The 25,495-nt window shown below is 37.8% G+C and overlaps 1 protein-coding gene across 8 annotated transcripts in view; it reads right to left on the bottom strand.

Moving 5' to 3' along the window:
- Positions 1 to 25,495, bottom strand: part of HELZ (helicase with zinc finger) — a 157,016-nt gene that overhangs the window by 58,534 nt on the left and 72,987 nt on the right. For all 8 annotated transcript variants that reach the window (XM_033438309.2, XM_012535043.3, XM_004275399.3 and 5 more), the window contains 7 exons: positions 21,467 to 21,645; positions 18,449 to 18,567; positions 16,936 to 17,081; positions 15,495 to 15,642; positions 11,955 to 12,138; positions 10,583 to 10,811; positions 4,305 to 4,509 (listed from right to left, as the gene is read on the bottom strand). In XM_033438309.2, coding sequence (XP_033294200.2) covers positions 4,305 to 4,509; positions 10,583 to 10,811; positions 11,955 to 12,138; positions 15,495 to 15,642; positions 16,936 to 17,081; positions 18,449 to 18,567; positions 21,467 to 21,645 — 1,210 coding nt within the window. The remainder of the gene's footprint in view (positions 1 to 4,304; positions 4,510 to 10,582; positions 10,812 to 11,954; positions 12,139 to 15,494; positions 15,643 to 16,935; positions 17,082 to 18,448; positions 18,568 to 21,466; positions 21,646 to 25,495) is intronic.

Here is a 25,495-nt window from a genome sequence, read left to right as displayed (position 1 = left end):
GTCCTTACAACCACAAGGACTGGATTCTGCCAACAACCTGCATGACCTTAGAAGCAGATCCTTCCCAGAGCCTCCAGATAAGAGCCCATTCGACCAACACCTTGATCCTGGTCTTGTGAGACCTGGAGCCAAGAAACCAACAAAAACCTGGACATCTGACTCAAAGGAATGTGAGATAATAAATGGGTGTCATTTCAAGTCACTAGGCTTGTGCTAATTTGTTACAACAGCAATCGGAAATCAATACAAAGAATAACCATAGCCTGGACTGATCCTGCACTGTAAAGCTGGAAGCATGCCAGACAATATACATCAGCACTCTGGGTGCTGTGTGATAAGCCAAGTGAAAAAGAAACTTGGGAAGGACCTAAATACCTAGGGCGTTACCTGTTTAGGTCACTATTGATTCCCTGAGCTTAGAACATCGCCTGGCTCAATGAATACTGTTGAACGAATGGGGGAAAAAAGCAAGTTGGGGCCTCTCACAAAAAGATAGTGGCATATCTGCAAGCATAATTCAGCACCCTGTTACAGTTCAATATGGGAAAACTCCTCTAGCATATTTAGACTTCCCATGCAACTGTAGAGCAATAAGTGTGCTTGGTCTATACAAAATATACAGTGTTTGGCAGCATATAACTAAATAACAATGCAGCAGTAAGCTAGAGCTAACTATGTAGAAAAGTCATTCCATAATGATAATTCCAAACTTCTGCTAATAAACCTTCAGGAAGTATGTATACCTTTGGTAGAAAGCTTATAAGCAAATGTAGTTCACATCATCTGTTTTTTGAGGACCATTTTTTTTACTCAACTGTTTATTCATTCAAGTATTTATTTTTTCATTCACTCATTCTTTCATTTTCCATTTATTCATTCAACAAATGTTTATGAGGGCCCACGATATGTCCACCCCTGGCTGGGCACTGAGGCTACTGAGCCACATAAGTCTGACACGTCTTCTGATGTCTGGACACTGAGACACAACATAAGCAGCTACAGACAGTGAAGAACAATTCACAAACTAAAATCTATAAAACAATGCTGTGGTCTTCTCAGAGGACCCATTTCTGAATATTATCTATCCTCTGAAGAGTTCTTATAGTATGTACAAATGGATCTGTCCCATCTTCTCAAAGTTTCTGAACCCTGTTCCCAGCACGTGCCCAGGAGAAAGCAGACTGAAGACAAGCAAACTGTTTTCCTGCGTGCTGATTCTGTAGGCACCGTGAAACAGATGCCTTCCTACAGATGAACGATGCCTGGAGAGTGGGGCAATGAGTCTTATCTAGGACCACCTGCTCCTGGATCCCCTAATATCTGTACCTTCGCTAACCCTTACCAGAGAACCTACATCTTAGTGAGGAGGATAAAGCCATTTGATTGGTGAAGAGCTAGGGGTAGGCTTTGCTGCCAGACACAGTGCTGAGGGAGCAGGTCCTGGAGCACGTGTAACCATCACCCAGCATTCTGATGATTTTATCTACATTAAATCTTACTGGGATTTTAAGTCTTAGGCTAACATTAACCTTACTAGTTTTTAATATTTCTTATGCACAGAATTGCATTAAAAGTTAAACATTAAGGAAACTTGGGGGGAAATTATATGGCTTAGTATCCTGTTTTAAGAAACAGCACGCTTTTCTTGCAAGTAAATTCCCCTTCATCAAAAGACTCTAGCATATGAAATAAAACATCTGGAATTTGTTTCAAAATTCTCCAGTGCGTATATGTGGTGGTGGAGTGGTGGGCTGACAGCTGAAATAAGATCAAGGATAAACTGATAGTTAATGAAGCTGGATGATAGGGAATTCATTATACTCATCTATTTATGTATATATTTGAAATTTTCTACAATAGAAAGTTGGATAAAAAAAGACTCCAGTACAAATTCAATCCTCAGAACAATTTAATAGAAGTAAAATATAGTACTGGGGCGCGAAGGGAGAGATGATGACAAAAGTAACCTTTGGCTCACTATAACTTAGTTACCTAAAATTATTATTATTATATATGATATAAAGAACTTTAAATAACCAGGTATATAAACAATTGAGTGAACCTCTGTGTTAGTGACAATGAAATAACAGATGATATCTACTGGATCAGTGAAGAAAACTTCCCAAAAAGTTAAAAAGGAGAAACTGGGGAGATGGCTGCTATGGTCCTTAACTACACAGCCTTCCTACTGAAAGAAGGAAGCCCCATGCACTCTCCTGGATGCATCACAGCCATCATTCACGTATCAGGTGCTTACTGAGCACCCACTATGTGCAGGGTGGGGCTAGGCACTAGAGGCCATAAGAAGTATACAGAATAGGATTTTTGTCTCGGGGAGTTTACAGTGTTGGAAAAGCAAGTGGATTCAACATATATTTTCTTTACCTTTAAAATAAAAACAAAAAGCAAATCACAGGATCTTGCTTAGGGTCAGTACACATTTGATATAATGGCTTGAATCTAGTTGCATCTATGGTACATTAATTGATGCTAACATTGATCAATTAAGTAAAAAGTTTATTGTAGTTATTGTATTTAAGAATGTGCAAAAGGTATAATGTCTCTGAAACATTTAAATAAAAAACAGTAAAATGTAAACGTTTCTAACTGGGTTCCCACTCTTCACCCACTTTAAGCTACTTGCTGTTCCCTGGAGAGCCTGCTCTCTCACACCTCTTGCTTTTCGTATGAGCTCTTTGTTAAGCTTCACTCATTAATCTTAAAAATACTTCTAAGCACCTGTGATAAGCCAGATGTTGTTCTAGGCACAGAGGCTAGAGCAGCAAATAATACAGGCAAAAATCTCTGCCCTAAAGGAGTTTCTGTTCTAGTTTCTGACAGTCTCCCCAATCTCCCACTCACTCCATCCACTCGGTGAAATTACCCTGAAATCTCCACCGTGGTGGAGTGGTACTTCCTCTGACCGTTACCCATCTGCCGCAAGAACACTGCGGCTAATTTGCTTCTCTACTACCTACCGTAACAGCTGTCACACAGAAGAAACTTAACTATTTGATAAATAAGTTGATTATTAATTTATCAATAGTTTAAACTTTAGAAATCTAGAGGATTCAGTTATGCAAAATGCTTAATCTGCTTAATCCCAAGTAACTAAAGCATTATTGTATATCAGGTCCATTTTTATTAAACTCAGACAACAGTACATTAAAACAGAAAGCAGTTCTCGTCTCAGTTTAATATTTACTCAGCTAAAAGTTCTTCAAGATATTAAACCAATAATTATTTCTTGCACATTAAGCTTTACATTTTTAAAATGAAGCCCCAAACTGGCATACTCTCTTAATTCATGTCAATAAGTTTAATATCATGCTGATGACTATAAATACACCCCAAAAACCAGAACAAATACTAAACATGCCACACTCATAACTTTCTTTTCTAGACGGTAAGTGCAAGCATTTTTTTTTCAGGCAATCTAGCAAAGAAACCAGCTGTTTCTGACCAAAATAACTATAGTTCAAAAGTAGACATGGGGGCCTTGATTCCCCCCCATCCCATCCCATCCCATCCCAATGACTGGACTACTTCTTATGCAACAAACACTGGTCAAAGTCGATTAAAGTAGCCTTCAAGCAGTCAGCCAAATTTTCTGTGTCAAACACCACTTGAATTGGTCACCAACAAGAGGTTAGAGCTGTTTTCTTTATACAAATAGTGCTATTATTATATTGTTCCTTATAAAAATATGCTGTAAAAGCATGCTATATAATATTCTATAAGAGCATGCTTTTAGTATGTGTGGCGGTCTTTTAAACTGCTTTGTTTTATTCACATCTTGCTAAAATAAGTCTATCAGTAGAGAGGACCGGGAGGTTATATTATACAAAGGGCACCAGACCTAACCAGGTACCTGAAAACTTTTTTTTTTTTTTAACATTTTTTGGTGTGGACCATTTTTAAAGTCTTTATTGAATTTGTTACAATATATTGCTTCTGTTTTTTTATGTTTTGGTTTTTTTGGCTGCGAGGCATGTGGGATCTTAGCTCCCCGACTAGGGATCAAACCTGCACCCCCTGCACTGGAAGGTGAAGTCTTACCCACAGACCGCAGGGAAGCCCCCTTGAAAACTTTTTGAGGATGACTTATGCCATTAAGCAGCATGGCTAAACACCACACTGTATTTTCAATTAATGTCCACACTGGACGAGTTCCTTGCAGAAACTGGTTGCCATCAAATGTAACCTTCAATTCCAACACGTAAAGTAACCTGCAGCCCAAGAAAGCTCTGACGTCTCTGCACTGTTCTCTCTTTAACCTCCTCAGTTTCACTGACAGGCTTTACCTTGGGGGGTGACTGCTGCAATCTGTTGGTATTTCCCGTGTGCTGCACTCTCAGAGCCCGGGGGATAAATTCAGGTGCCAGTGGATTCAACACATATGTCTTCTTTAGTTCTAAAGCCTCTAGCTGAGCTTTGATCTGTTCAAAAGTGATTCCATGTAGGCTATTATTTTCATGACACAGGGCAATAAACCGCTCCCAAAATTTCCTACAGAAAAGATTTAGAAGATCAGTTTATAATTTCAGTGGACGAGATCACAGAAATGACTAAAAGCAACTAAAGATTAATTTCGAATTCCCCCACCCCAACCCCAAATCCTTAGGCCCAGTATTCATCTATGATTCAGGTATAATCTTCCCACCAGATCACAAGACTTCAGAAGTTTGGTTCTGAAACTACAGTCATGTCTAGTACTGTGGAACATACAAATTCTGCTCTCCATTAATTCTGGCTGATCAATGAAAGTAACATGGTCAGTGCTCGACTATGCACACTAATTTGGAATGACAGATTTTGTTATCCACACAGTAAGCAAGGATTTCAAAATTGATAACTCATTTTATCAAAGATTTGTACTTCTAGGCATACTCCTCATATACACATTTGTATGTATACATATATATATTATATACATACACACACACACACAAATTTGAATTATGGGGCCAAAGTAGCCTGGTGCTGGGTGGGTGACTAAGAAAAGCCAATTCAGACATAAATCTGAACCACAAAGTAAATAATTCTCATAAGGAACTTAAGAATTAACCAGTTATTCCTATATTTTTCTTTTAATTAACTGACGCTTGTCACAGCAAAGCTCATAACATTAATTGACTAAGTTAAAAGAATTAAATTATGAAAAACACAGGAAGTTGGAATGCTAATTTTTTTTTTTAAATAAATTTATTTATTTTTGGGTGCACGGGGTCTTTGTTGCTGCTCGTGGGCTTTCTCTCGTTGTGGTGCGCGGGCTTCTCACTGCAGTGGCTTCTCTTGTTGTGGAGCACGGGCTCTAGGCATGCGGGCTTCAGTAGTTGTGGCTCGCGGGCTCTAGAGCGCAGGCTCAGCAGTTGTGGCGCACGGGCTTAGTTGCTCCACGGCATGTGGGATCTTCCTGGACCAGGGCTCGAACCCGTGTCCCCTGCATTGGCAGGTGGATTCTTAACCACTGCGCCACCAGGGAAGCCCTGGAATGCTAATTTTAATGATGATTATTTATCTCCTAATCAAATTAATAAATACTAAAGGAGAAAAATACATTCAAAATTAATCCAGTTGTACACTGTTGCTCCTGAAGTTTTGAAAATTGATCTCCAAATATTAAAAATATTATATATTACAAAAGATAACATATAAAAAGTTTTAGGATTTTGAATGACTATTATAAATATGCATACCTATCTTTGGTATGAGGTTCAAATAATGTTTTATTATGCTATAAAAGATATGTGATATGGTTTCTTCCCAAGTTGGTATCCTTGTGTCCAGGTGGACAGCAGGTAATCAAGATGGCTTCAAGAAGCATAAATAAAAAGGTTTATATTATAAAAGTGAGTATATGAATGGGAATGGAGTTATTAATACATTCATAAAACTTTGCAGATTTTCATTTCAAACTATGTTTCTCTTACATATGCTTTCTACCATCTTTTCTAATTTTTTAAAGATGAGTTTAAGAAATGGGTCCAGAAAAAATTTCAGGCCTCCATGTCAACAATAGGAAAGGTAAAAATGCTATAAAATATTAAATATGTATTTCCAACAATAAGACATAAAGGCTAACAAGACACTCATTCAGCTACAGGAAGTGTGTGTTGCTAAGAAATGCACACTGAAAGCTGCCCTTTATTTTTATTCTTAAGAACCTTTCCATAGGAATCAAATTTTTTTTCTCATAGTCTGACAGCTAAGGAAAGACTATCTTCAACATAGCACTCAGGATATAAAATCCAAAAACTTTCCTACCCTTTTGATAAAGAACCCCAAAATATTCAACTGTATTAATATTTATCAATACAATTCTACTACACCCTGTATTAAAAAGGAAGTTTTTTTGGTCTAATTGATAAAGTAATAATTTCATAGAGTGGCATTTTATATTCATGTGAACTTCAAGACACAGCAAAATGAGGAGAGAATGGATTGACTTTACTACAGCCCAGTTTTTGATTTTTATTTATTATAACATATTTTCATTTCCAGCTTACATAACTAAAATGCTAGAACTTGCTCTATTTCAAGCTCCATACCCTGTCCCTATACGCTCTTACTTACCTCAACTGCACTGAAGTAACATCGAGTTAAGCAGAACCTTTAAACAACCTCACATGTCACAAGAAGCTGGTAGCTTGGTGACAGTTTTCATCTACAAGATCCCAGGGATCTCAAGGAAACAGCCTTTGAGTTAAAGGAACCGTTTCAGAAGCAACACTAAACACTTGCTAGAAGCTAATCAAGTTCAACTAATTCCAAAAGCAACCTGGAATTTCCATCTTAAATCTCACTTGTCTTTTGATAGCCTAAGGGAATAGCAAAATGGTCAAGCACGTGGATTCTAGAACTAGGCTGCCTGGGCTTCAGTCATGGCTCTGTCATTCAGCAGCCCTGTAGTTGGGCAAGTTATTTAACCTCTCTTCGTACCTCAGTTTCCTCATGTGTAAAACAGGGCACCAACAGTGTTATTATTATACTTTTATCACTAAGAAGACTTTTATTTCTCACTTTTAAACTTTCAGAGAAATGTATTCTTTCCTTCAAAACTTCTTAAAGGCAAAAATATTCCTTTCTTCTCTCTTTGTGAAGGCTCTTTCAAAGACCATTTCACACTGTCCTTGAACTCAATTCTTTAATGAAATACTACACATGGCATTATGAGGCATTTCAGAACACATAACTGGAAGATCACTTGAGAATTTCAACAACACTCAGACTGAAGAATTCACCACTATGATTATTTAAAGGCTTCACCAATTCTCAGCGCCTCCCTAAAATGTTAACATGTTAATTTTTTTTCTAGTAATGTTGGTTAGAAAACCCAAGTGTGTCTCTACGTTGTGAACGTGTTACTTTCAGAAGACAAAACCTTACGTTCAATCACTGCATGAACCCAAAGTCTGCTTGCATTTTCATGCTAACCTTGCTTCTAGGATCGCTGATAAAACATTGAAAAATCACTTGGTGTCCTCAGGTCATAGAGAGAGAGGGTGTCTGTGCACATACACACACCTCTACACGTGTGAAATAGGTTTATATCTCACTGAGCAGGTGGAATTCGCTAATGAAGAAATTCGGTTCAAAGAGAGATCTCTTCCAAACTCTCTGGTTTGGAAAAACGCATGAACACGCCCCACCTCCCCTCCCCCATCACCTCTCCTCACTCAGCGTAGATTTATCCACGCACACGCCTCGCTTCCTCGGAAAGGCAGGGTAACCCGGTGAGGTCAATCTGACATCTGTCTGAGTGAGACACTTAGTAGCTATGTGGTCCTGGGCAGTAATTTAAACTCTACATCAGGCTGCCCATTTAAAATGCAAATAAAATACCCACATTACCGGGTCATTAGGATGACTGAGCGAGGCGAAGTGTACAAAGCACTTGACCTAGCACCTGGCACAGAGAAAGCTGTCAATAAACAGCAGCTACTACATTAATATTTGTTTGTTTGGCAAGTGGGAGAAGGGAAAGTTCCCTCCATTCATTTAGGGTTAACAGAAAAATTGTTTAAAAATCCTTTACAACAAAAAAGATTATACAACTGGTTGCCTTCTAAACTGGTATAGTAAACACAGTAATCATTCCTTGAAAACTTGATCAATATTTGGAAATACCATATTAGTTTTTTATAAATATCAAATGAGCAAGGGAGAGAGACATTCTGATTAACTCAAACTATTGATACAAAGAATTCACGCCTTCATTAGTATAGTACCTAAGAATCACATTATGTCCTCCAGGTTTACCTGTATTATGAGATTAATTTAATTTCTAATGAAACTGGAAAGAGTAAAGCATAAACATCCATAGCCTCAACTATCAGCTCCTGGGTTAGAGCTGATTAAACTGTCCAAATAACAGATTATCAGCATTCCCATTCAGCTATGGGTCACATGATTTTCTCTCCCTACACAATGTACTGGACTCTCTGAAAGTATTTTACTTAGCTTATAAATTAATTTGAGGGCCTTGACACACTCCAGCTGAGTAGTAAGAAATAAGCAACCTGTAGGCCTGGCTTCAAGTTAAAAATTAGCCCTGGATCATTCTGATAGCATGGCCTCAGGAAGAATCATTCACCTATTTGCTCTGAGAAAATAACGACTTATGTCAGAGAAGGGGTGAAAAATGCTGATCTCATGTAATTCACAGTATAATATACCTCTGTGGAAAGGGGTAATGATTTTAAAAAATATGCATGTTGGTAAACGTTTGGGGTTATTTATAAAGAATGTCCAAAAGTAATGTCACTCAAGACTACTGTTATACCTATTTATTCCCACAACAGTTTCTAGTTGCTTTTAATACATGTCAGCCTACTTTACATGTGTTAATCTAATAAAATTCTAATCAAACTGTATGTGTTCTCACATTTATCAAATGATAAATATAAACAAAAATGGTAAACTACCACAGCAATATTCTAACCAAATATATTTGCAATGAACAGTAAAGTAACTAAAGTGAACTTCTCAGGAAGGAAGCCAAATTAATAGACTTAGTTTTATTCATTGGTATCTTGGAATTAATATAGTTCCTTCCCCAACTTTTTGTCATTAGTGGCTAAAAATTAATGGAAATCTATTTTTAAAACAAGAAACTAAAGATATTTTACAATAGAGCTGTTCAGCTATATATAAACAAATCATGGACAGTTCAAGTTTTACTTCCTTAAAAATAAAAGGTTATTCTTCAGAATGTAACCATAAATTAAACTCTACGTGATTAATGGCTTTCCCCTATAAAGTATATTAACTTCTTTTGGAATCTTAAACTCTAATGTATGCAGCTTATTCTTAAAGGTCCCAAATTGTTTCCTTTGCCATAGAATACTTTTTTCCTGCTGAGACAGGAAAACAGATAATAAAATGCTGCTATATCTATATTGCAACAGAAAACTTGGTTTAAACGGGCCACTTCCTAACAACTTTGTCTACTTTAACATATCACGAAGAAATAACTACCCAAGGCGTATTTGAGACCATCGGCACCTCTTTCTACTTTTCTGAACTCACTCTGACAGGTACTAGAATACTTAAAAAATTTTAAGTAATCCCTCGTGTATTTCTTTCTTTTTCATAAAGGATATTCTAAATTTCTGTTCAACTGTTTTTTTGTAACATAGTTTTTCAACATTGCGTAGGCCAAGTCTTATATTACTGGCTTCATACAGTTAAAAGTCCTATTAACTAGTATAAATCGTAAGTGTACAAGGAGAAGTTTTTTATTTATGTTGATATTTTAACATTCCTTATGGCTACAATCTAAGGAATACTAACAGTTCTTTCCAAATACAAGTAACAACCCTTTTTAACCCCCTAATTTTAAGATCCTCTGGATTAACCAGACACAAAGATTTGCACTGAGAAGCCTTGAGAGAAAATGAGAAGGAAACTCATCAAAAACAAGCTAAAACAATAATGAAGGAAAAAAGAGGGGAGTATGGGTATGAAATTCAGTCTCCATCAAAGACAACGCACACACACAAAACCACCTTCAGGACCTCGCACTGGTCAGTCCCTTGTCCTGGAGCACTCTTACCCCAGGAGCCTGCGTAGCTCATACCCTCAACTCCAGAGTCAGCTTCTCAGTGAGGCCTTCTCTGACCACACACACCATGTGAGATCACAAACCGCCCACCCTACCCCATCACTTCTAATGCCCCTTGATGTTCTATTTCTTCCACTGAACTTACCACATAAAATACTACAGTGTTTTTATTTTGCTTACCGTCGGTGTTCCTCTCCTCCCCAATAAAATGTTAAGCCCCACAAAGGCAGAGATTTTTGTGTTTTGTTCACTGATGTATCCTCAGTGGCTAGAAGAGTACTTAGAACACAGTAGGCACTCAGGAAACACCTTATGAATGATGATTGATTCAATGAACACACAATTTCATGTACATAATGAATAGGCTCAAAGCAATATATTTTTGTGTTCCCACTGGGTGTTAGTTAAGACTAAACTTGATTTTAATTAGCCAGGAGGTCATATAAATATGTGCATAGGGATGCAAATTACTCTACATTTCCCCCTTCAGTGTCGCAAACACTAACACATAATTACCTGCATCTTCCAATAGAGCACAGAGCAATGGGATCACCCACCACGGCAACCAGGGACTGTGCTCTTGTGATGGCAGTATTGAGAAGCTTATAGTTAGATAAAAAACCATAATCTAAGTCCTCTGTGGAATCTTCCAGCAGTTGCTCTTTCTTTTTAATTGGTGTCTGTTTATGTTTACAAGTATGTCTTGTACGTACTGTGCTAAGAAACAAAACTCTGAATTGCTTTCCTGTAAAAAAAAAATAATTAAAAATAAGAGGACTGTTATTCTGAGCCATATAATAAAAGCATTTCATTTTTTAAATCTTATTGCTAAATAAGAGGTGTTGATGAGAATGTGGAGAAACTGGAACTCTTGTTCACTGTAGGTGGAAATATAAAACAGTATGTAAAACACTATAGAAAATACCATGGCGGTTCCTCAAAAAATTAAACATAGAACTAACATATGATGCAGCAACTCTACTTCTGGAAACACACCCAAAAGAACTGATTCCATAAGGAAGCCTAGAGAGAGACTAGTCTGTACATGTTCTTTCTTACATCGACACATCTCTTCCCTCATTCTATGACAAGTCTCCACAGATGCGAATACAGTTCTAGTGTCAATTCTTCGTTCTCTCCTCTCCAGGCCAAACAATCCTAGTTCCTTCAACCATTTCTGACTCCACAGGGCAGTTTCTAGACCACTAACTATGCTAGGTCGTCTCTGGACGCTTCCTAGTTTATTAGTAATATTCTGTCTAAAATGCACACCCAAATTCTGCGTGATCTGAATGCATGGTATACTGGAGCTATTTTTTTCCCCCATAATCTAGAAATTGTATTACTCTTATTATTGTATATTACCATGAAACTTCAGATTGTACTGGGCTTTTCTGGCACTCACATTATAGTGTTGCTTCACTTACTTAAATGCACAAATTTCATAGCAACTAATTACATGAAAATTTAAAAGAGTTGCTTTATTCACTTAGGAAAATCTAGATGAAGAACAAGCTATGCCTTTAAAAATTTGCTTGACAGGTACAAGTTTTTAAAAATCTTTATAAACAAATTAGTCCTCAGATACATTATAACAACAACAGGTGTTGTATGCTACTGCGATTGCAACTACAGCATACAGATATTTGCAGTTACAGTCATGGAGGAAATCCATTTGTTGATACTTCTTTTATTTGGATATAGAAATTGAACGAACATGTAAATGAGCTCGACCTTGAATTGCCAAATTTGGCATTAAAGAACTTGGTATGAAACGAATACATAATTGCTTGTCCAGAAAAGAGATCTTGAAAACTAAAAATCAAATGTGCACGCACTTTAAGATCTAACCATTTGAATAACTTAATTCATTTCCATTAATAGCTACCTTGAACATTTAGCACCCTTTCGACGTTAACATCAGATAATCTCTTTTTTCGAAGTTCAGCGCGTATCCTGAACACCTGGTCGGCATACGGAGTCACCACACCAATACTGCCGTCATCTAACTTCCCCCACGCTACTGGCCACTTCCTTCTTAACTCTTCCACACGTTCCACCACTTCAAAGACCTTTAAACAAACGTACATGTATACATATTAAAGTTATACAAGTGCTTGGAGAAAAGAATATGGTAACTGAAATTGATGTACAAAGGATTCCATTTTAGCAAATGTCGTTTTAAAACCACCTCAAACCAGGAATAATGCTTTGCTGATGTGAACACATTTTTGCTTACATTTCAAGCAGTAAATCTCTACAATAGTGCACCCAGTGAAAACGTGAAAATCGGAGACGATGTAACTGGCCATTGGCCCCACCCCTTACCTGGCCCCCCTTCTCAAATGGGGACAGGTTCGGGTTCCTGTTTAGAGAGAGGCGCGTGGGACCGGCAACCCCACGTTCCCAGTATTTCTCAGTCCACTCTGTAGCTCAGGCCGATGAAACCCATTAGGAGAGCCCTAGAGTCAGCGCCGCCAACGTCTCAGCAGTGCGAGGGCTACCCTTCCTCCTCTCCCCGTGGATATAAGTAAACAGAACAGCCAACAGCTGGCAGCAAACCGCAGCTGGGACTGGGGCAAATCTGGACCTCAGGACAGACTCTCAGAGTTCACTGCCTTCTCATGGTACAACTCCGCCCACGCCCTGTCATTAACCTTGCAGTGAAGTAAGCCCGTATTTTACCGTCTGGATTTTCTGGACCCCACTTAGTGAATTAGAGTAGAACTTTTAGTGTAGTTTAATCTACTTTGATTCGATGAATTCATCAAACAAATAGTGTTGATGCTTGGCACAGCAGGGGACAAAATGATTACTAAAACACGCTCCTTGCCTGTGAAGAGATTACTGTATAGTTAGAAAACAGATTCCTAATTTAAAATACATATTATAAGGCAAGCTCAATAGAGGGTCAGGCAAGAGTCCAGGGGCAGAGAGAGGAAGGAGAAAATTTTAATATCTTTTTTTTTCTTTTCTTTTTTTTTTTTTTTTTGCGGTACGTGGGCCTCTCACTGTCGTGGCCTCTCCCGTTGCGGAGCACAGGCTCCGGACGCACAGGCTCAGCGGCCATGGCTCACGGGCCCAGCCGCTCCGCGGCATGTGGGATCTTCCCGGACCGGGGCACGAACCCGTGTCCCCTGCATCGGCAGGCGGACTCTCAACCACTGCGCCACCAGGGAAGCCCAATTTTAATATCTTTTAAATACATTATTTATTTACTATTTGTTAGTTAATATCTACCTAAATTTATAATAGTAAATATACAAAAATTTGATAGTTTTATTCCTTTTAAGAACTCGAGGATTAATGGCCAGGATGCAGTTCCCACTTCCACATATAAATTCAATGAATGACAGAGGAAGAGACTCTAGTCATCCTGTTGTTATAATGAAATAACAGCAAGTGAAACAACTACCCAGACCGTCCAAGGATTCCGATGAGTCAAATGGATTGAAAACATGGCGCTCTCACCCATAAGGAACAAGCAACACATAACCAGTTCTCCACTTCGTCCCTCTGTTACCCCTTATATAGTAGGCAGCATAAAACTGTAGTCAAAATACACAAGCTTGGAATGGTATGAGGAGCTTGGGGAAAGCCCTCTCCCAGATAGACATCTATGAAGCTGGTCAAGGCCAACAGATAATCGTTCAAAGTCTCTGGAGACGATCAAAGAGCTGCCAAGACACTGAGAAGCGTTGTTTCACCAAAGTCTACAGGATGTCAGGAAGAAGAGTGGAAGGCTGGGGCTGCCCCGCTCTCCCGCAGCCCCCTGTCCTACAGGACTGTCTCAGCAGCCGAGGGGCAGCTCCCCCCTGCTCCAGCTCCCTGGGGGGAAAGAGCTACTCCAGGCGGTTACAGCAGTGGATGAACATCAGAGATCTCATTTGCCCCAGCAAGGTGCAGCAGGAGGCCATGAGCAGCTGGCAGCACCTGGGTGGCACCTGTTCCCCTTCCCCACCTCCTGCTGCACAGGGAGGGCCTGCGTGGGACAGTGGGTGAAGCAGGCAGTCTCCTTCGCTTGTACCATAGTCAACACGGTAGAAGTCACAGACAAAAACAAAATCTTGATAACAGCAACAAAAAAACAACTCATCACTTACAAAGAACTCTAATAAGATTAACAGATGACTGCTCATCAGAAACAATGAGGGCAATAAAGCAGTAGGAAAGCATATTTCAGTGTGCTGAAAGAAGTAACTCAATAATCTAATATCCAGCAAAACTACTTTTCAAAAATGAAGGCAAAATAAAGACATGCCCAGAAAAAAACAAAAACTGAAAGAATTCTTTACTAGCAGACCTGCCCTAAAAGAAACACTAAGAGAAATTCATCAGGCTGAAAGCAAGTGACACCAGACAGTAATTTGAATTCACACAAACAGAGCATACTACTAAAGGTAATTACATGGTTAATTATAAAAGACAGTATAATAGTATATTTATTTTCCTTTCTCTTCTTAACTGATTTTCCAGCCAGCAGTTTCCAACCTGAGTGCAAAAGTAATAAAGGAAACCCTAGAGTTATTTGTCAATATTTCAAACAGGTAAAGAAAAGTTTACCTTTTGCTAAAATTAATTGGCACAGACTAATTAAAATGTCAAGTTTCTTTACTTTTGGCTAGGAGCTTAACAAGTAGGTACTGTCAATTTTCTTGTACTGACTTCTAACTACAGGCCTCTGACCAATTTTTTAATGGAAAGATGAATTACTATTACCTAATAAATGGCATTTTTTTTGGTAAATAAAATGAGTAAATCACGGGACTCAAGGGAAGAAAGGGAGATGGAGATCACATATCACGAATCATTCTTCTAATGACCAACGATGCACACATCCTCCCCTGGGTTTCCTGAAGTCCAGAACTCCACTCCCTTGTGACAGCCAGAACCAAACCTCAGGCTCTCTGGCCCGCTGGCCCCTAAGGACATCACAGGTGTTAGTCCGCTACCTGATCTGACCCCTCATACTCCCCACATTTTCTCTGAACTTAAAAAGTCAGAAACTGTGAGAGAACCACACAAGTTGCAGCACACAATGGGTTAGCACCATCGTCATGTGGGTCTGTGTGACCCCCTGGAGCGCAGGATTCCACAAGTCAAGTCTTTTTACTCATGTAAAACGATGCCCCATTGGGGTGTGCACTATAAATTGTGACCACAGTCCATTTTAGATGGCTTCTTTTAAATGAGGTTCTGTATTTTGGCATAAGACAAAATGTAAATCAAAGTTTTTGTTTCCCATGGCAGATTCATCTTAACAAATCAATGTTACACACGAAAGAATAAACTTCCATACTATTTTCATGTAAATGAAGTCAACACACAATAAAATATCAACCCAAAATTTTAAATAAATGCTTAATAAGACCAGACTATATATATGACTGCAAAAATGTCAACAATTTGCAAAAAAGGACTAAGGTACCTCTGCATTATTATAAAAAGCTGTGCTATTTTTCTCTTGTACATCTTCCCCTCGTGCTGTAAAGAAGGTTAGTGGGTAGAAATCCTTGTGTGCTGGCTGCTTTCCACTGGCCATCAGTTTGCCCTCATAGAAGAGCTCAGAGGTGTAACTGCAGAAAAAGACCGAAATAAATATATAAATAAAAAGTAACCTATCATCAAAATTAATTTTACCCATAAGAAAAAATTACCAGTCAAATCTCACGTTGATTTATGCCCAAGATTAATTTTAATCCAAACATCTAATACCCATGATGCCAAGATTTTCACCAAAATTAGCCACAGCAATGAAAACACAGTGGGCTCCTGGTATACCACTGATAAATGAATTGACCTGGGGAAGGCATGAAGCCAGAACATAGAAAGAAAAGGAAGAAATGACGACAGTTCAGTACTAGATGGAACTCTTGTTTCATGAGGAAATTTGCTAGCTGTTATGGTTTTCTGTACTCAAATGTTTTAAATGTATATTTTTATTTATGTGGATCATATACTTATGCAAACACAAAGATCTATAGACACTGAAACAATACACACAATTGAAGGGTATTCCAGTCTTCAGCTGTAAAATGATTACTCTACTAATGAAGATACTACGTAGTACTCGATTCATCACTGACTGTAGCAAATGACTGGCAACAATAAAAGAGGAATCACATTTCGAGATATTGATAAAAGCCATATTTAAATCTAAACTTATTTTTATATCTCTCCTACTGCTTTCAGAGAAACCTAAAAATTAGTTTCACATGACCGCCATAATCAATATTATTAAATTATACTAAACTTGAAAAAATCCTAAGATTTTGGTGGTGACAGTGACAGGAATGCAGCACAAAGGGGCTTCCCAGGGTGCTGGGAACATTCTGTTTTTTGGTCTGGATGCTGGTTGAGGGGTACGTTTGGTTTGTGACTATTCACTGGGCTACCATTTATGATACTTTTACTTGTATAGATGCATATTATGTTTAATAGAGACCTTTTAAAACTTTATTACTAAGTTGCATGGTTTTCTTTCCTTCCTCCCTCCCATCCTTCCTTTCTTTTCAAATAGACTCCTTGTATAACACAGCCAGACACACATACGCCAACCATTATGCGGCTTGTCAACATATTTGTTTATTACATCATGTAGTTTTACATATACATTATATATTTAGTCACAGAAAAATATGTTTATAGCTAGTAGAACCTAAAGTTTTTGTTTCCAGAACTGCCCTACTATAATAAATTACAACTGACTTTTGAAGTATACTTTCACAGACATAAAATTAAACATAATTTGCAACACTAGGGACACCATGTAACTCTGCTGGGAATAATCTGTCCCTAGGAACAGTGCTGTTTTGAGTCCCCTTCCACCGGACCACACAAAGTGTGACAGAGGAGCAGCTCACACCTACTTGATGATAGCTTCGTGGGAGCGGTAGTTCTCACACAGGAGGATCCTGCAGGGAAACTCGGCAGGGTAATGCTCATAGAGCCGGTCAAGCAGTGAAACGTGAAGGTTTCTTTCCCTGGCAAACTCACTGTAAACGAAAGGGCTGAGCTGTAACAGAGAGACACATGGAGAGAATTTAACTAAATATACAAGTAGTATTTTTTTTTAACATACTTTAAAAAAAATCCACCATGCTGAAACTTCTGATGTACTAAACCTCAACATGCTGAATGCTGGAATAAGTAGAGTCAAACATATTTTTCTAGGAACAATTTTACTACTATATAGAATGAGGCTAAATTTTCTAACTTTTCGTTTCAGCATGCCAACACTAACCTAGAGTTTCTACACATAGGTTAATAAAGGACTCTTCCGGGCTTCCCTGGTGGCGCAGTGGTTGAGTCCGCCTGCCGATGCAGGGGACACGGGTTCGTGTCCCTGTCCGGGAAGATCCCACATGCCACGGAGCGGCTGGGCCCATGAGCCATGGCCGCTGAGCCTGCGCGTCTGGCGTCTGGAGCCTGTGCTCCGCAACGGGAGAGGCCACAACAGTGAGAGGCCTGCGTACCGCAAAAAAAAAAAGACTCTTCCAACTTAATAATAAATAGCTACTACCTTAGTAATTTTAGGGATGCAACCCACTGCATCATTGGGGGAGTCAATCAACTGTCTCACTAAAATTAAGCAACTATTTTAAACAGTGAGCTAGCAGGATACACCGCCTATGACTAAAACACTTATTTTTAATAATTAGCAAAAAAGCCATCTTTATCTCGTAAAGTGTAAGGAGCCATCCTTGATTATAACTTTGATGCTAAGAACAAAATTAAACTTCTGGCAAAGAAACAAAAACAGAACTTGTCCCTCTACCTTCAACTCTTTCCTAAATGGATAGCTACAACACTGTGTAGGTTCAATCTCAACCAACTGTGACAAAAGAGAAAGAACCTCAAACTGAAACTTTGCAAAACTGATATTTTAATAGAAAAACTGTAATTTTCTTTCATGCATCGGTATTAAGATCAGACAAGTTCTTTGAGATTTTGGCTATTATTTTTAATTAGGCACTTTGTTTCCCATGATAATGAAAAATTAACCCTTCAGGAAAACAAATGTTGGGGACAGGAACTGGGGAATCGTAAGAAGGATAATTTAAATTTATTTGATAAAGAAAAGTAAGAATCAAATATTCATACTACAGAGAACGGAACTTCAAATTAATAAACGTGACAATTAGAACACTGATAGACTCATTCATTCCACTCTCTATCCAAAGAAGGAAAAAAAGTGGGGTGGGGTGGGGTAGCAATTTTCCTTCAGAAACACCAACATTTTCCACTATTAGTACAGAGATATTTAAAGTACTTAAACTGACATGCATGGCACAATTTCATAGGCTGTTTTAGAAAACAAAATATTAAACATCAAAATATAACAGAAGTTTCTTTCAACACGGTGACTCAGAGGGCACTCACCTGCATGTGGTCACCAGCCAGGACAACCCGCGTGTCCTTAGTTGCTAATGCTAGGGGCATAATGGTTTCACACTCCATGGCCTGGGCAGCCTCATCTAATAGAACGTGTGTAAAAAACCCTGCGAAGTACAGTATAAACACAGGACCGCATATTACAGCAGTGATAAAGGGAGGAGTAGTGTTTTTCTTTTAAGGAAAGAGTTTAGTGTCCTGATTTAAGAGCTTTGAGTACTTTTAATGCCAGTCCTCAATTTAGAAGATCATATATTTAAATCATTATTTAAAAATAGAAGTTGAAAGGAATAACTATTTTACTCAACAATAGATATGTAAATGACATCTGGTACTAATGGCCCCAAGACTAACAGTTAAATCAGGACACATAAAAAAGACTTTAAAAGTACAAGATAGCAGCTTTTCACCACAAAGAAAAGCTGGCAACAAAACAGTGATAGGCCCAAAATCCTTTCACTATTTATTTGCTAAAACACCAAAAATAAAACAATGGTAGTTTATAAGTAACTTTAGCTTAAACACATACATTAGACGACATTAAAGAAAATCATACCCAAAATCTAATATAAAGGAGAAAGTGATAATCTAACTTTGACCAAAAACAAAGGTTATCTGTTAGCAAATTCACTATTTTGATTATTTAGGTTTATTGTGTGTGTGTGTGTGGGTGTGTGTGTGCGCGCGTGCATGTGTGCGTACAGATTATATACAATGTTTTAGCCTAAGACCCTATCCTGGCTGTAAAACTATCACCAGTCTGAAAAAGAAAAAAACAAAAGTGACACAAGTATCAAAAATGTACATTATCAAATATCCCCCAGATGCAAACACCCACGTCTGGGTTACTGCTGCCACTCACACTGAGGCACAGGAATCTGTGTACAGAAAGGAGGAAAAGCCTCTTTGCCCCTAAAAGAGGAGACAGAAGAAAAATCTTGCTGTCTCAATGTGTAGAAGTAAATGTTGCCCCCTATGGCTAGCTCACTGAGGTAGAGAGAGGGGGGCCCTGTTTTTACTAGCACAGGAAAGAACACAAAGTAGCTTCTCTGACCAGTTGTAACTCTCTAGATTAATTAGCCTCCTGTGAGTTGGCCCAAGAACCTAACCTCTATTTCTATGGATAGCAACAAGTTCCAAACAATCTGTTTATACAACTTCCTAATGCAACTTGTTTCTAGGTTGGGAACTTTCTAAACCTTACTGACTGGCAGTAATAACCGCCACCACCATCACCACCATCATCACGGTCCATTCAAACAAATGGCTGTGTTGACAGTACAAGTATCAATAACTGTTGTCTATTTAATGACAGTGGCCCAAGCATGATTTGGACACATGCATTTTTCTCCCTGTTGAGGAGAATTTGTGCTTTTTGTTCTACAAGACTAATTAAGGAAGATGACTATATAATTATAGGATCAAATTGGAAAAAACTGAGACTAGTGAAAAAAATCTGTTTTCATTAGATAACATTTTAATTAAATAGAACTAGGCTTAAATCAGGAACTGAATAAATCATGAAATTGTTATACTGTTGCTTAAGCTAGTAAAAGAAACCTGAATTAGTCAAACTGATTTAGCCTGAGCCTTGGTTGTCTTAGCTGTAAAATAACCCTCCACAGAGTTGATATGAGAATTAAATAAAGTATAAACAATGCCTAAAACAAAGCAGATCGTTGACTTGCAATAAATGTTCTACACTCTTGCTCTTCAAAGCCATTCTTTACTCTTCCTCAAAACTATACTGTTTAGGAGGCTTGGGTATTTAATTTACGTGGCAAATATGCAGAGTATAATCATGAAGTAATGAGACTGATTGTTAAATAAACATACCAACATTTACATTGCAAATAAGTGTTGTTCCATCAAAGAAGTCAGCTGAGAGGAAATATAACTCATTCCAATGGATGCAGCCACTGTTCAAAACATTTTTGAAACTCTGCTTTTGTAACTGCCCTCACCAGCCAGCTATGAGCTGCGTGCACAAGAAAAATAAGTCTCATTACATGAGAGGCACGTCTCTCTCTTTTTTTTTTCCAACCCCTAATGGTATTGCTCAGTTTGATAACCTACCTTATTTACCAGATATGCCTCAGAAAGATTTTGAAGCTTTTCTAAAATTAACTCTACCCTCAAAAAAGAAAGTTTGGCCACTGTTCATTCTTTAAGATAAACAGAGGTTTATCAAGGGCCTCCAGGTGTCTATACCCTGGGCCAAGTGCCAGGAATACAAGATGAAGAGAACTGTCTCTACCTTCCAGAGACTTAAAAGAATTTGTCACTGGCTCTGAAAGCAATTCCAAAAGGAGAGAGCAAAAAAGCGTTGACCAATGTCAACAATTATAATAAAGCGGTAATAAATGAATATTCTTCCAAAGCAACTACCTTAAAGTGATACCACATTTTGATGGTTAAGTTCTGCCATATTTATCAGAACTTCTTGTCACCATCTGTCTGCACTTTGTATAATATTAGTTTGATTTTACATAGTTCCTGTACTTAAATAATCTTAATAGTATGTCATAAAAAAACCTATCATGATTGTTGTCTCTACCCTGTATTAATGGAAAACTATTTTAAAATTAAAAACTTGAGAAAATTGTGAAAAGACCAACACTGTCCAAATATGAATTTTTCACATGATCAATAGTAAGTAAATACCATCTGATCAATCAGAGAACAAACAGAGTAGCAGTCACGAAAATGTCTAAACTAGGGGTTGATAAATTTTGTGTATGTGAAGGGCCAAACAGTACACATTTTAGGTTTTTTTGGCCATACAATCTCTGTTGCAACTACTCAACTCAGCTGCTGTAGCACAAAAGAATCCACAGAAAATATAGGTAAATAAATGGGCATGACTGTGTTCCATCCAATAAAACTTGATTTACAAAAACAGACAGTAGGCCAGATACGGCCCACAGGCCAACGCAACCCCTGATCTAAACTGAATGCAGAGCCCTGTGCATTCAGGCACCCCTTCTGTGTCTTGAGTCAGCATACCAGGTTCAAGGTCCAACTGACAGAGGTACTGGGAAGTATTCAACGTAACAACAACCACTCGGTGCTTAAGAATATCTTCTTTCTGTGGCATCTGAAAGGTGGAATGTGCGCTTGAGATCAAACAGTACTGATGCACAACTGGGTGGACAGTCTTTACCCAGCGATTTCTGAAATATACCCTATAAAAGAAGATAACATTTCCTATTTAAACTTATTAACATCTTACCAGTACCTGATTATCAAAATATAGACATTATGATGTTAAGACTACAATACCTGGAAATTAACAAATAAGTCTGGTAACTGTTAACACTCTACCGGATTAGAATTTAACATACAACTGTAACTCCCCCCACCAAAAAATGAATCAAGCAGAAAGTATATACACTATGATAAGATAAATATCTAATTATTTTTAAGTGTTCAGAATAATCTTAAAACAGAATGACACACAGAGTTTCATAAGCATTCGTTTTTTTACTTCAGAACATTCCCATTTGGGAATTATTTTTTTTTCCTAGAATATTCTTACAAAAATATACTTATATTTTAATTATCTATGCTAATAAAATACAGTGAATTGCATACTTACAAGAGAAATTTAAAAGTTACTTGCATTTCACTTTAGAATATATTCTTATACCTATATTTAAATAGACCTCTATCTAAAGTTCTGGAAATTTAAAAATAAATTTAAATTCTGGACCATCAGAAAAATCTTAAGAAAGAGCATCTCGTCTATTAATTGCAAAAGAAAAACAGAAATAGGACTCATACAACAGATTACTAAGATGGTACAGAAACAACTCATCCATCCACCCACCCACCTCCCCCCCTCCCTAACCTACCCACATCACAAAGATCTGCTGGGTATCTACTATGGTCCAGCAAAGAGGCAAGTCACATGGCTTGCAAACTTTCATGAAGACTTTGGATTTATTCTGATTTCAATGGAAAGCCATCAGAGAGTTGTAACAGGGCACATGTCGTGAGACACGCCTTAGGTTGTTAAAGGACCCCTCTGTTTCTTTGGACAGAATACACAGTTTTGGAGGCAGGAAGAGGGCTGGACAGTGATGTGGTGGTAAATGTTGAACAATCAGCCTTCGGGGTGGGGGTGACCTGATCTGCAGTGTTAGCTGGTTTCTGGGGTATAAAACCTACTATCATGGCCAATTTCACATGAACTTGGGAAGATATGCACATGATTGGCTCTCACAAACCAGTACCAGCTGCTCCATCAGACCAGGGACTGGGAGAGAGGCAGGGGGAGGGGGCAATATCAAGGAGACCCATTAGGAGGCCGCTGTAAGGATCCAGACAAGAAAAAATGATAGCTTGAACCAGGGTGGTAACAGTAGAGATGTGAAAATGGTCAGATCACTGCATATTTTGAGAGTAATGCTGACAGAATTTACTGATATACTAGATGTGGAATTTAAGAGAAAGGATGTTCCATGGCTTTGAAACTGGATGAGTGGCAGTAGTGGTGATAGGGAGGAACAAATTTGGGGTGGGAATTGAGAATTCAGTTTTGGACATATTTAGTAGTAGACATCCAAGTAGAGATATCCAGTAAGCAGAGGTATTTATAAGTTTGGAGTTCAGAAGAATGCCTAAGACAAGAAATATTCAACTGAGATCATACTTAAACCCTGAGACTAGAAGAGCTCACCTGGAGAGTAAGTGTAGATAAAAAGGAAACTAGTTGGAAGAATGGCTGATGGACCACTTCCACATGTAGAGGCTGGGGAATGGAGGGACACAGGAAAGGAGACTGGGAAGCAGCAATCAGTGAAGCAGCAAAGAACTTAGGAGACTGTGAGGGTCCAATCAAGGGACATAAACTTCCGTGTCACTAAATCGTCTGGACATTTTCCGGGCCCATCACGTTACTTATTAGCAGCATCCAGCTCTGTGGTTGCTCCCTCCTTGAAATATTCTCTCCCTCGGCTGCCATAACTCAACCGCTCCCTGCTTTCCTTCCACCTCTCTAAGCTGGTTCCTCAAGGCTTAGCCTTTAGTGCTCTCATCAAGCTCTGTCCTCTCACCTGACAATCTCATCCCAGGCCCATGGCTTCAATTACCACCAATACCCTGATGACTCACACATTCTTCTCTCTCCAGCCAAGACCTCACTTCTAAGCTCCAAGATGCATATCCAACTATTTATTTGACATCTGTCTCCTCTAGAGCGTTTCAAAGGCAGCTCAAATGTCATATGCACAAACACTAACCTCATGATCTTCTACAATGTGTTCCAACCCTCCATGAAACAATTAAAACTGGTTATTGTCTTTTTTTAAGCAAAGCAAAGCAAAAAAAAAAAAAAAAAGCATTTAATAAATGTCCCTAACTTATAAATAAATTGTAATAGAGGAAAGTAATGTATTTTAAAAGCATTACTATGATAGGAAGGACTGTGAAAGTAACCAACACCACTCCTAAAAGATGTAAAAATCTTAAACATATTTTAGGTTTTAATAAAAAATATTTAATCAAATCAGCAAAGCAGAATTTACTTTTAAATATATGAAAAATCTCATTTTACAAATTATCTGAAACAGTATTTACAAATTATGATTCCATTAATATTAACTTACGTGTGTGTATTTAAGCATATAAATGACTAGAAATTAAACTGGAAAATGTTAGTAGTAGTTATCTCTGACTGGTAAGGTTATAGGTAATTTTTATTCTTCATGCTTTCCCATATTTTCTTAAATGAACATTTCATTATAAAATTGAAAAATTCATTTTCCAAATTACTTATCAAATCTAACTCCAGGCACTGCTTCTTTCTCAAAGAAAAAATAGAAATTGAAGTTCTAAGCCTCATTACTGACTTTTTTGTAGTTACCTTGGAAAGCTAACTCAAGATGAAGTTAGTAAGAATACAAAGTTTGATCATTAGGCCCATTTCCTTAAAAATATAATAGTCTAGTGCTGACTTAAAAAAGACTTAAATATTTTCTCAGTACTTTCATTTTGTGCAACATTTAAGGTAGACACTGTCTATAAGATTACTTAAAACACATCCAACAACATTTTTCAAAATTGGAGAATTGACACTTTCAAGTCCATGGTATAAAAGGTGACACCAACTAAGTAATTTACATATTTCTAGAAATAAACTGTCCACATACCCCACATGAATTATACTGAAATTTAAAACAGAAGACTGTCTGGTAATATACCATTTTAATTCACTGAAATTTTATTCATGTATTGAATTCATATGCAATGAACACCCCCAAAATATTATTACATAAGATACTACAGAATCGGAAAGACCTTATTTATTTATTTAAAGATCTTTATAAAATAACATATACCTTCTATTTGTCCAGAAAACAGTAAATGTCCACTTTCTCCATAGATAGCCTTTATCTAGTAAGTGGTAACTCTGCCAGAATCAGCTACTGATTTTCAGAAGCAGACACAGAAACTGTTTTCCTCTCTATTCCATTTTAAAATCTTCTAATTCTAATAAAGTAAGAAGTAAAAACTGAAACTAAATATAATTAAAATGGATTCTAAAACCTCCATCCCAAAATAATTTAAGCTCAACTCCTGGCAACTAATAGAATTTTTATACATTTTAACGACAAGTGTGCATATTTAAACATATTTACTGTTTTAACTATTTAATGTTTATGGCTATTTCCCTACTTTGTCACGTTTACTAGGGCCCACTAAGCTACAGTGTGGGAAGGTAAACTTGTCATCATCACTCTTATTCCACAGAGACAAGTCTTCAAGGTCACATGCGGACACTTAGGGCCCTCTTGTGTTCTTTCCCCTGCGTTCTGGGACAATTCACATAAAGCTGATCTCCCCAGAGTGCTCGGCCATTCTAACTTTCTCTACTGCATCTCCCATACCACTCATATTTGTTGTCCATTAGGAAAATTATAAATTAATCTCAGTTAACATAATAGATGGTGCTAATAAATCCTAACATTTCAATGTAGTAACCCTCCTAGGAAATACATTCACAAGTTAACATCTTTCCTGAACAGAAAAACT

Source organism: Orcinus orca, chromosome 19 (genome assembly GCF_937001465.1).
Source record: "Orcinus orca chromosome 19, mOrcOrc1.1, whole genome shotgun sequence".
Classification (NCBI taxonomy): domain Eukaryota; kingdom Metazoa; phylum Chordata; class Mammalia; order Artiodactyla; family Delphinidae; genus Orcinus; species Orcinus orca.
This window is presented reverse-complemented; position numbering and strand designations above follow the sequence as displayed.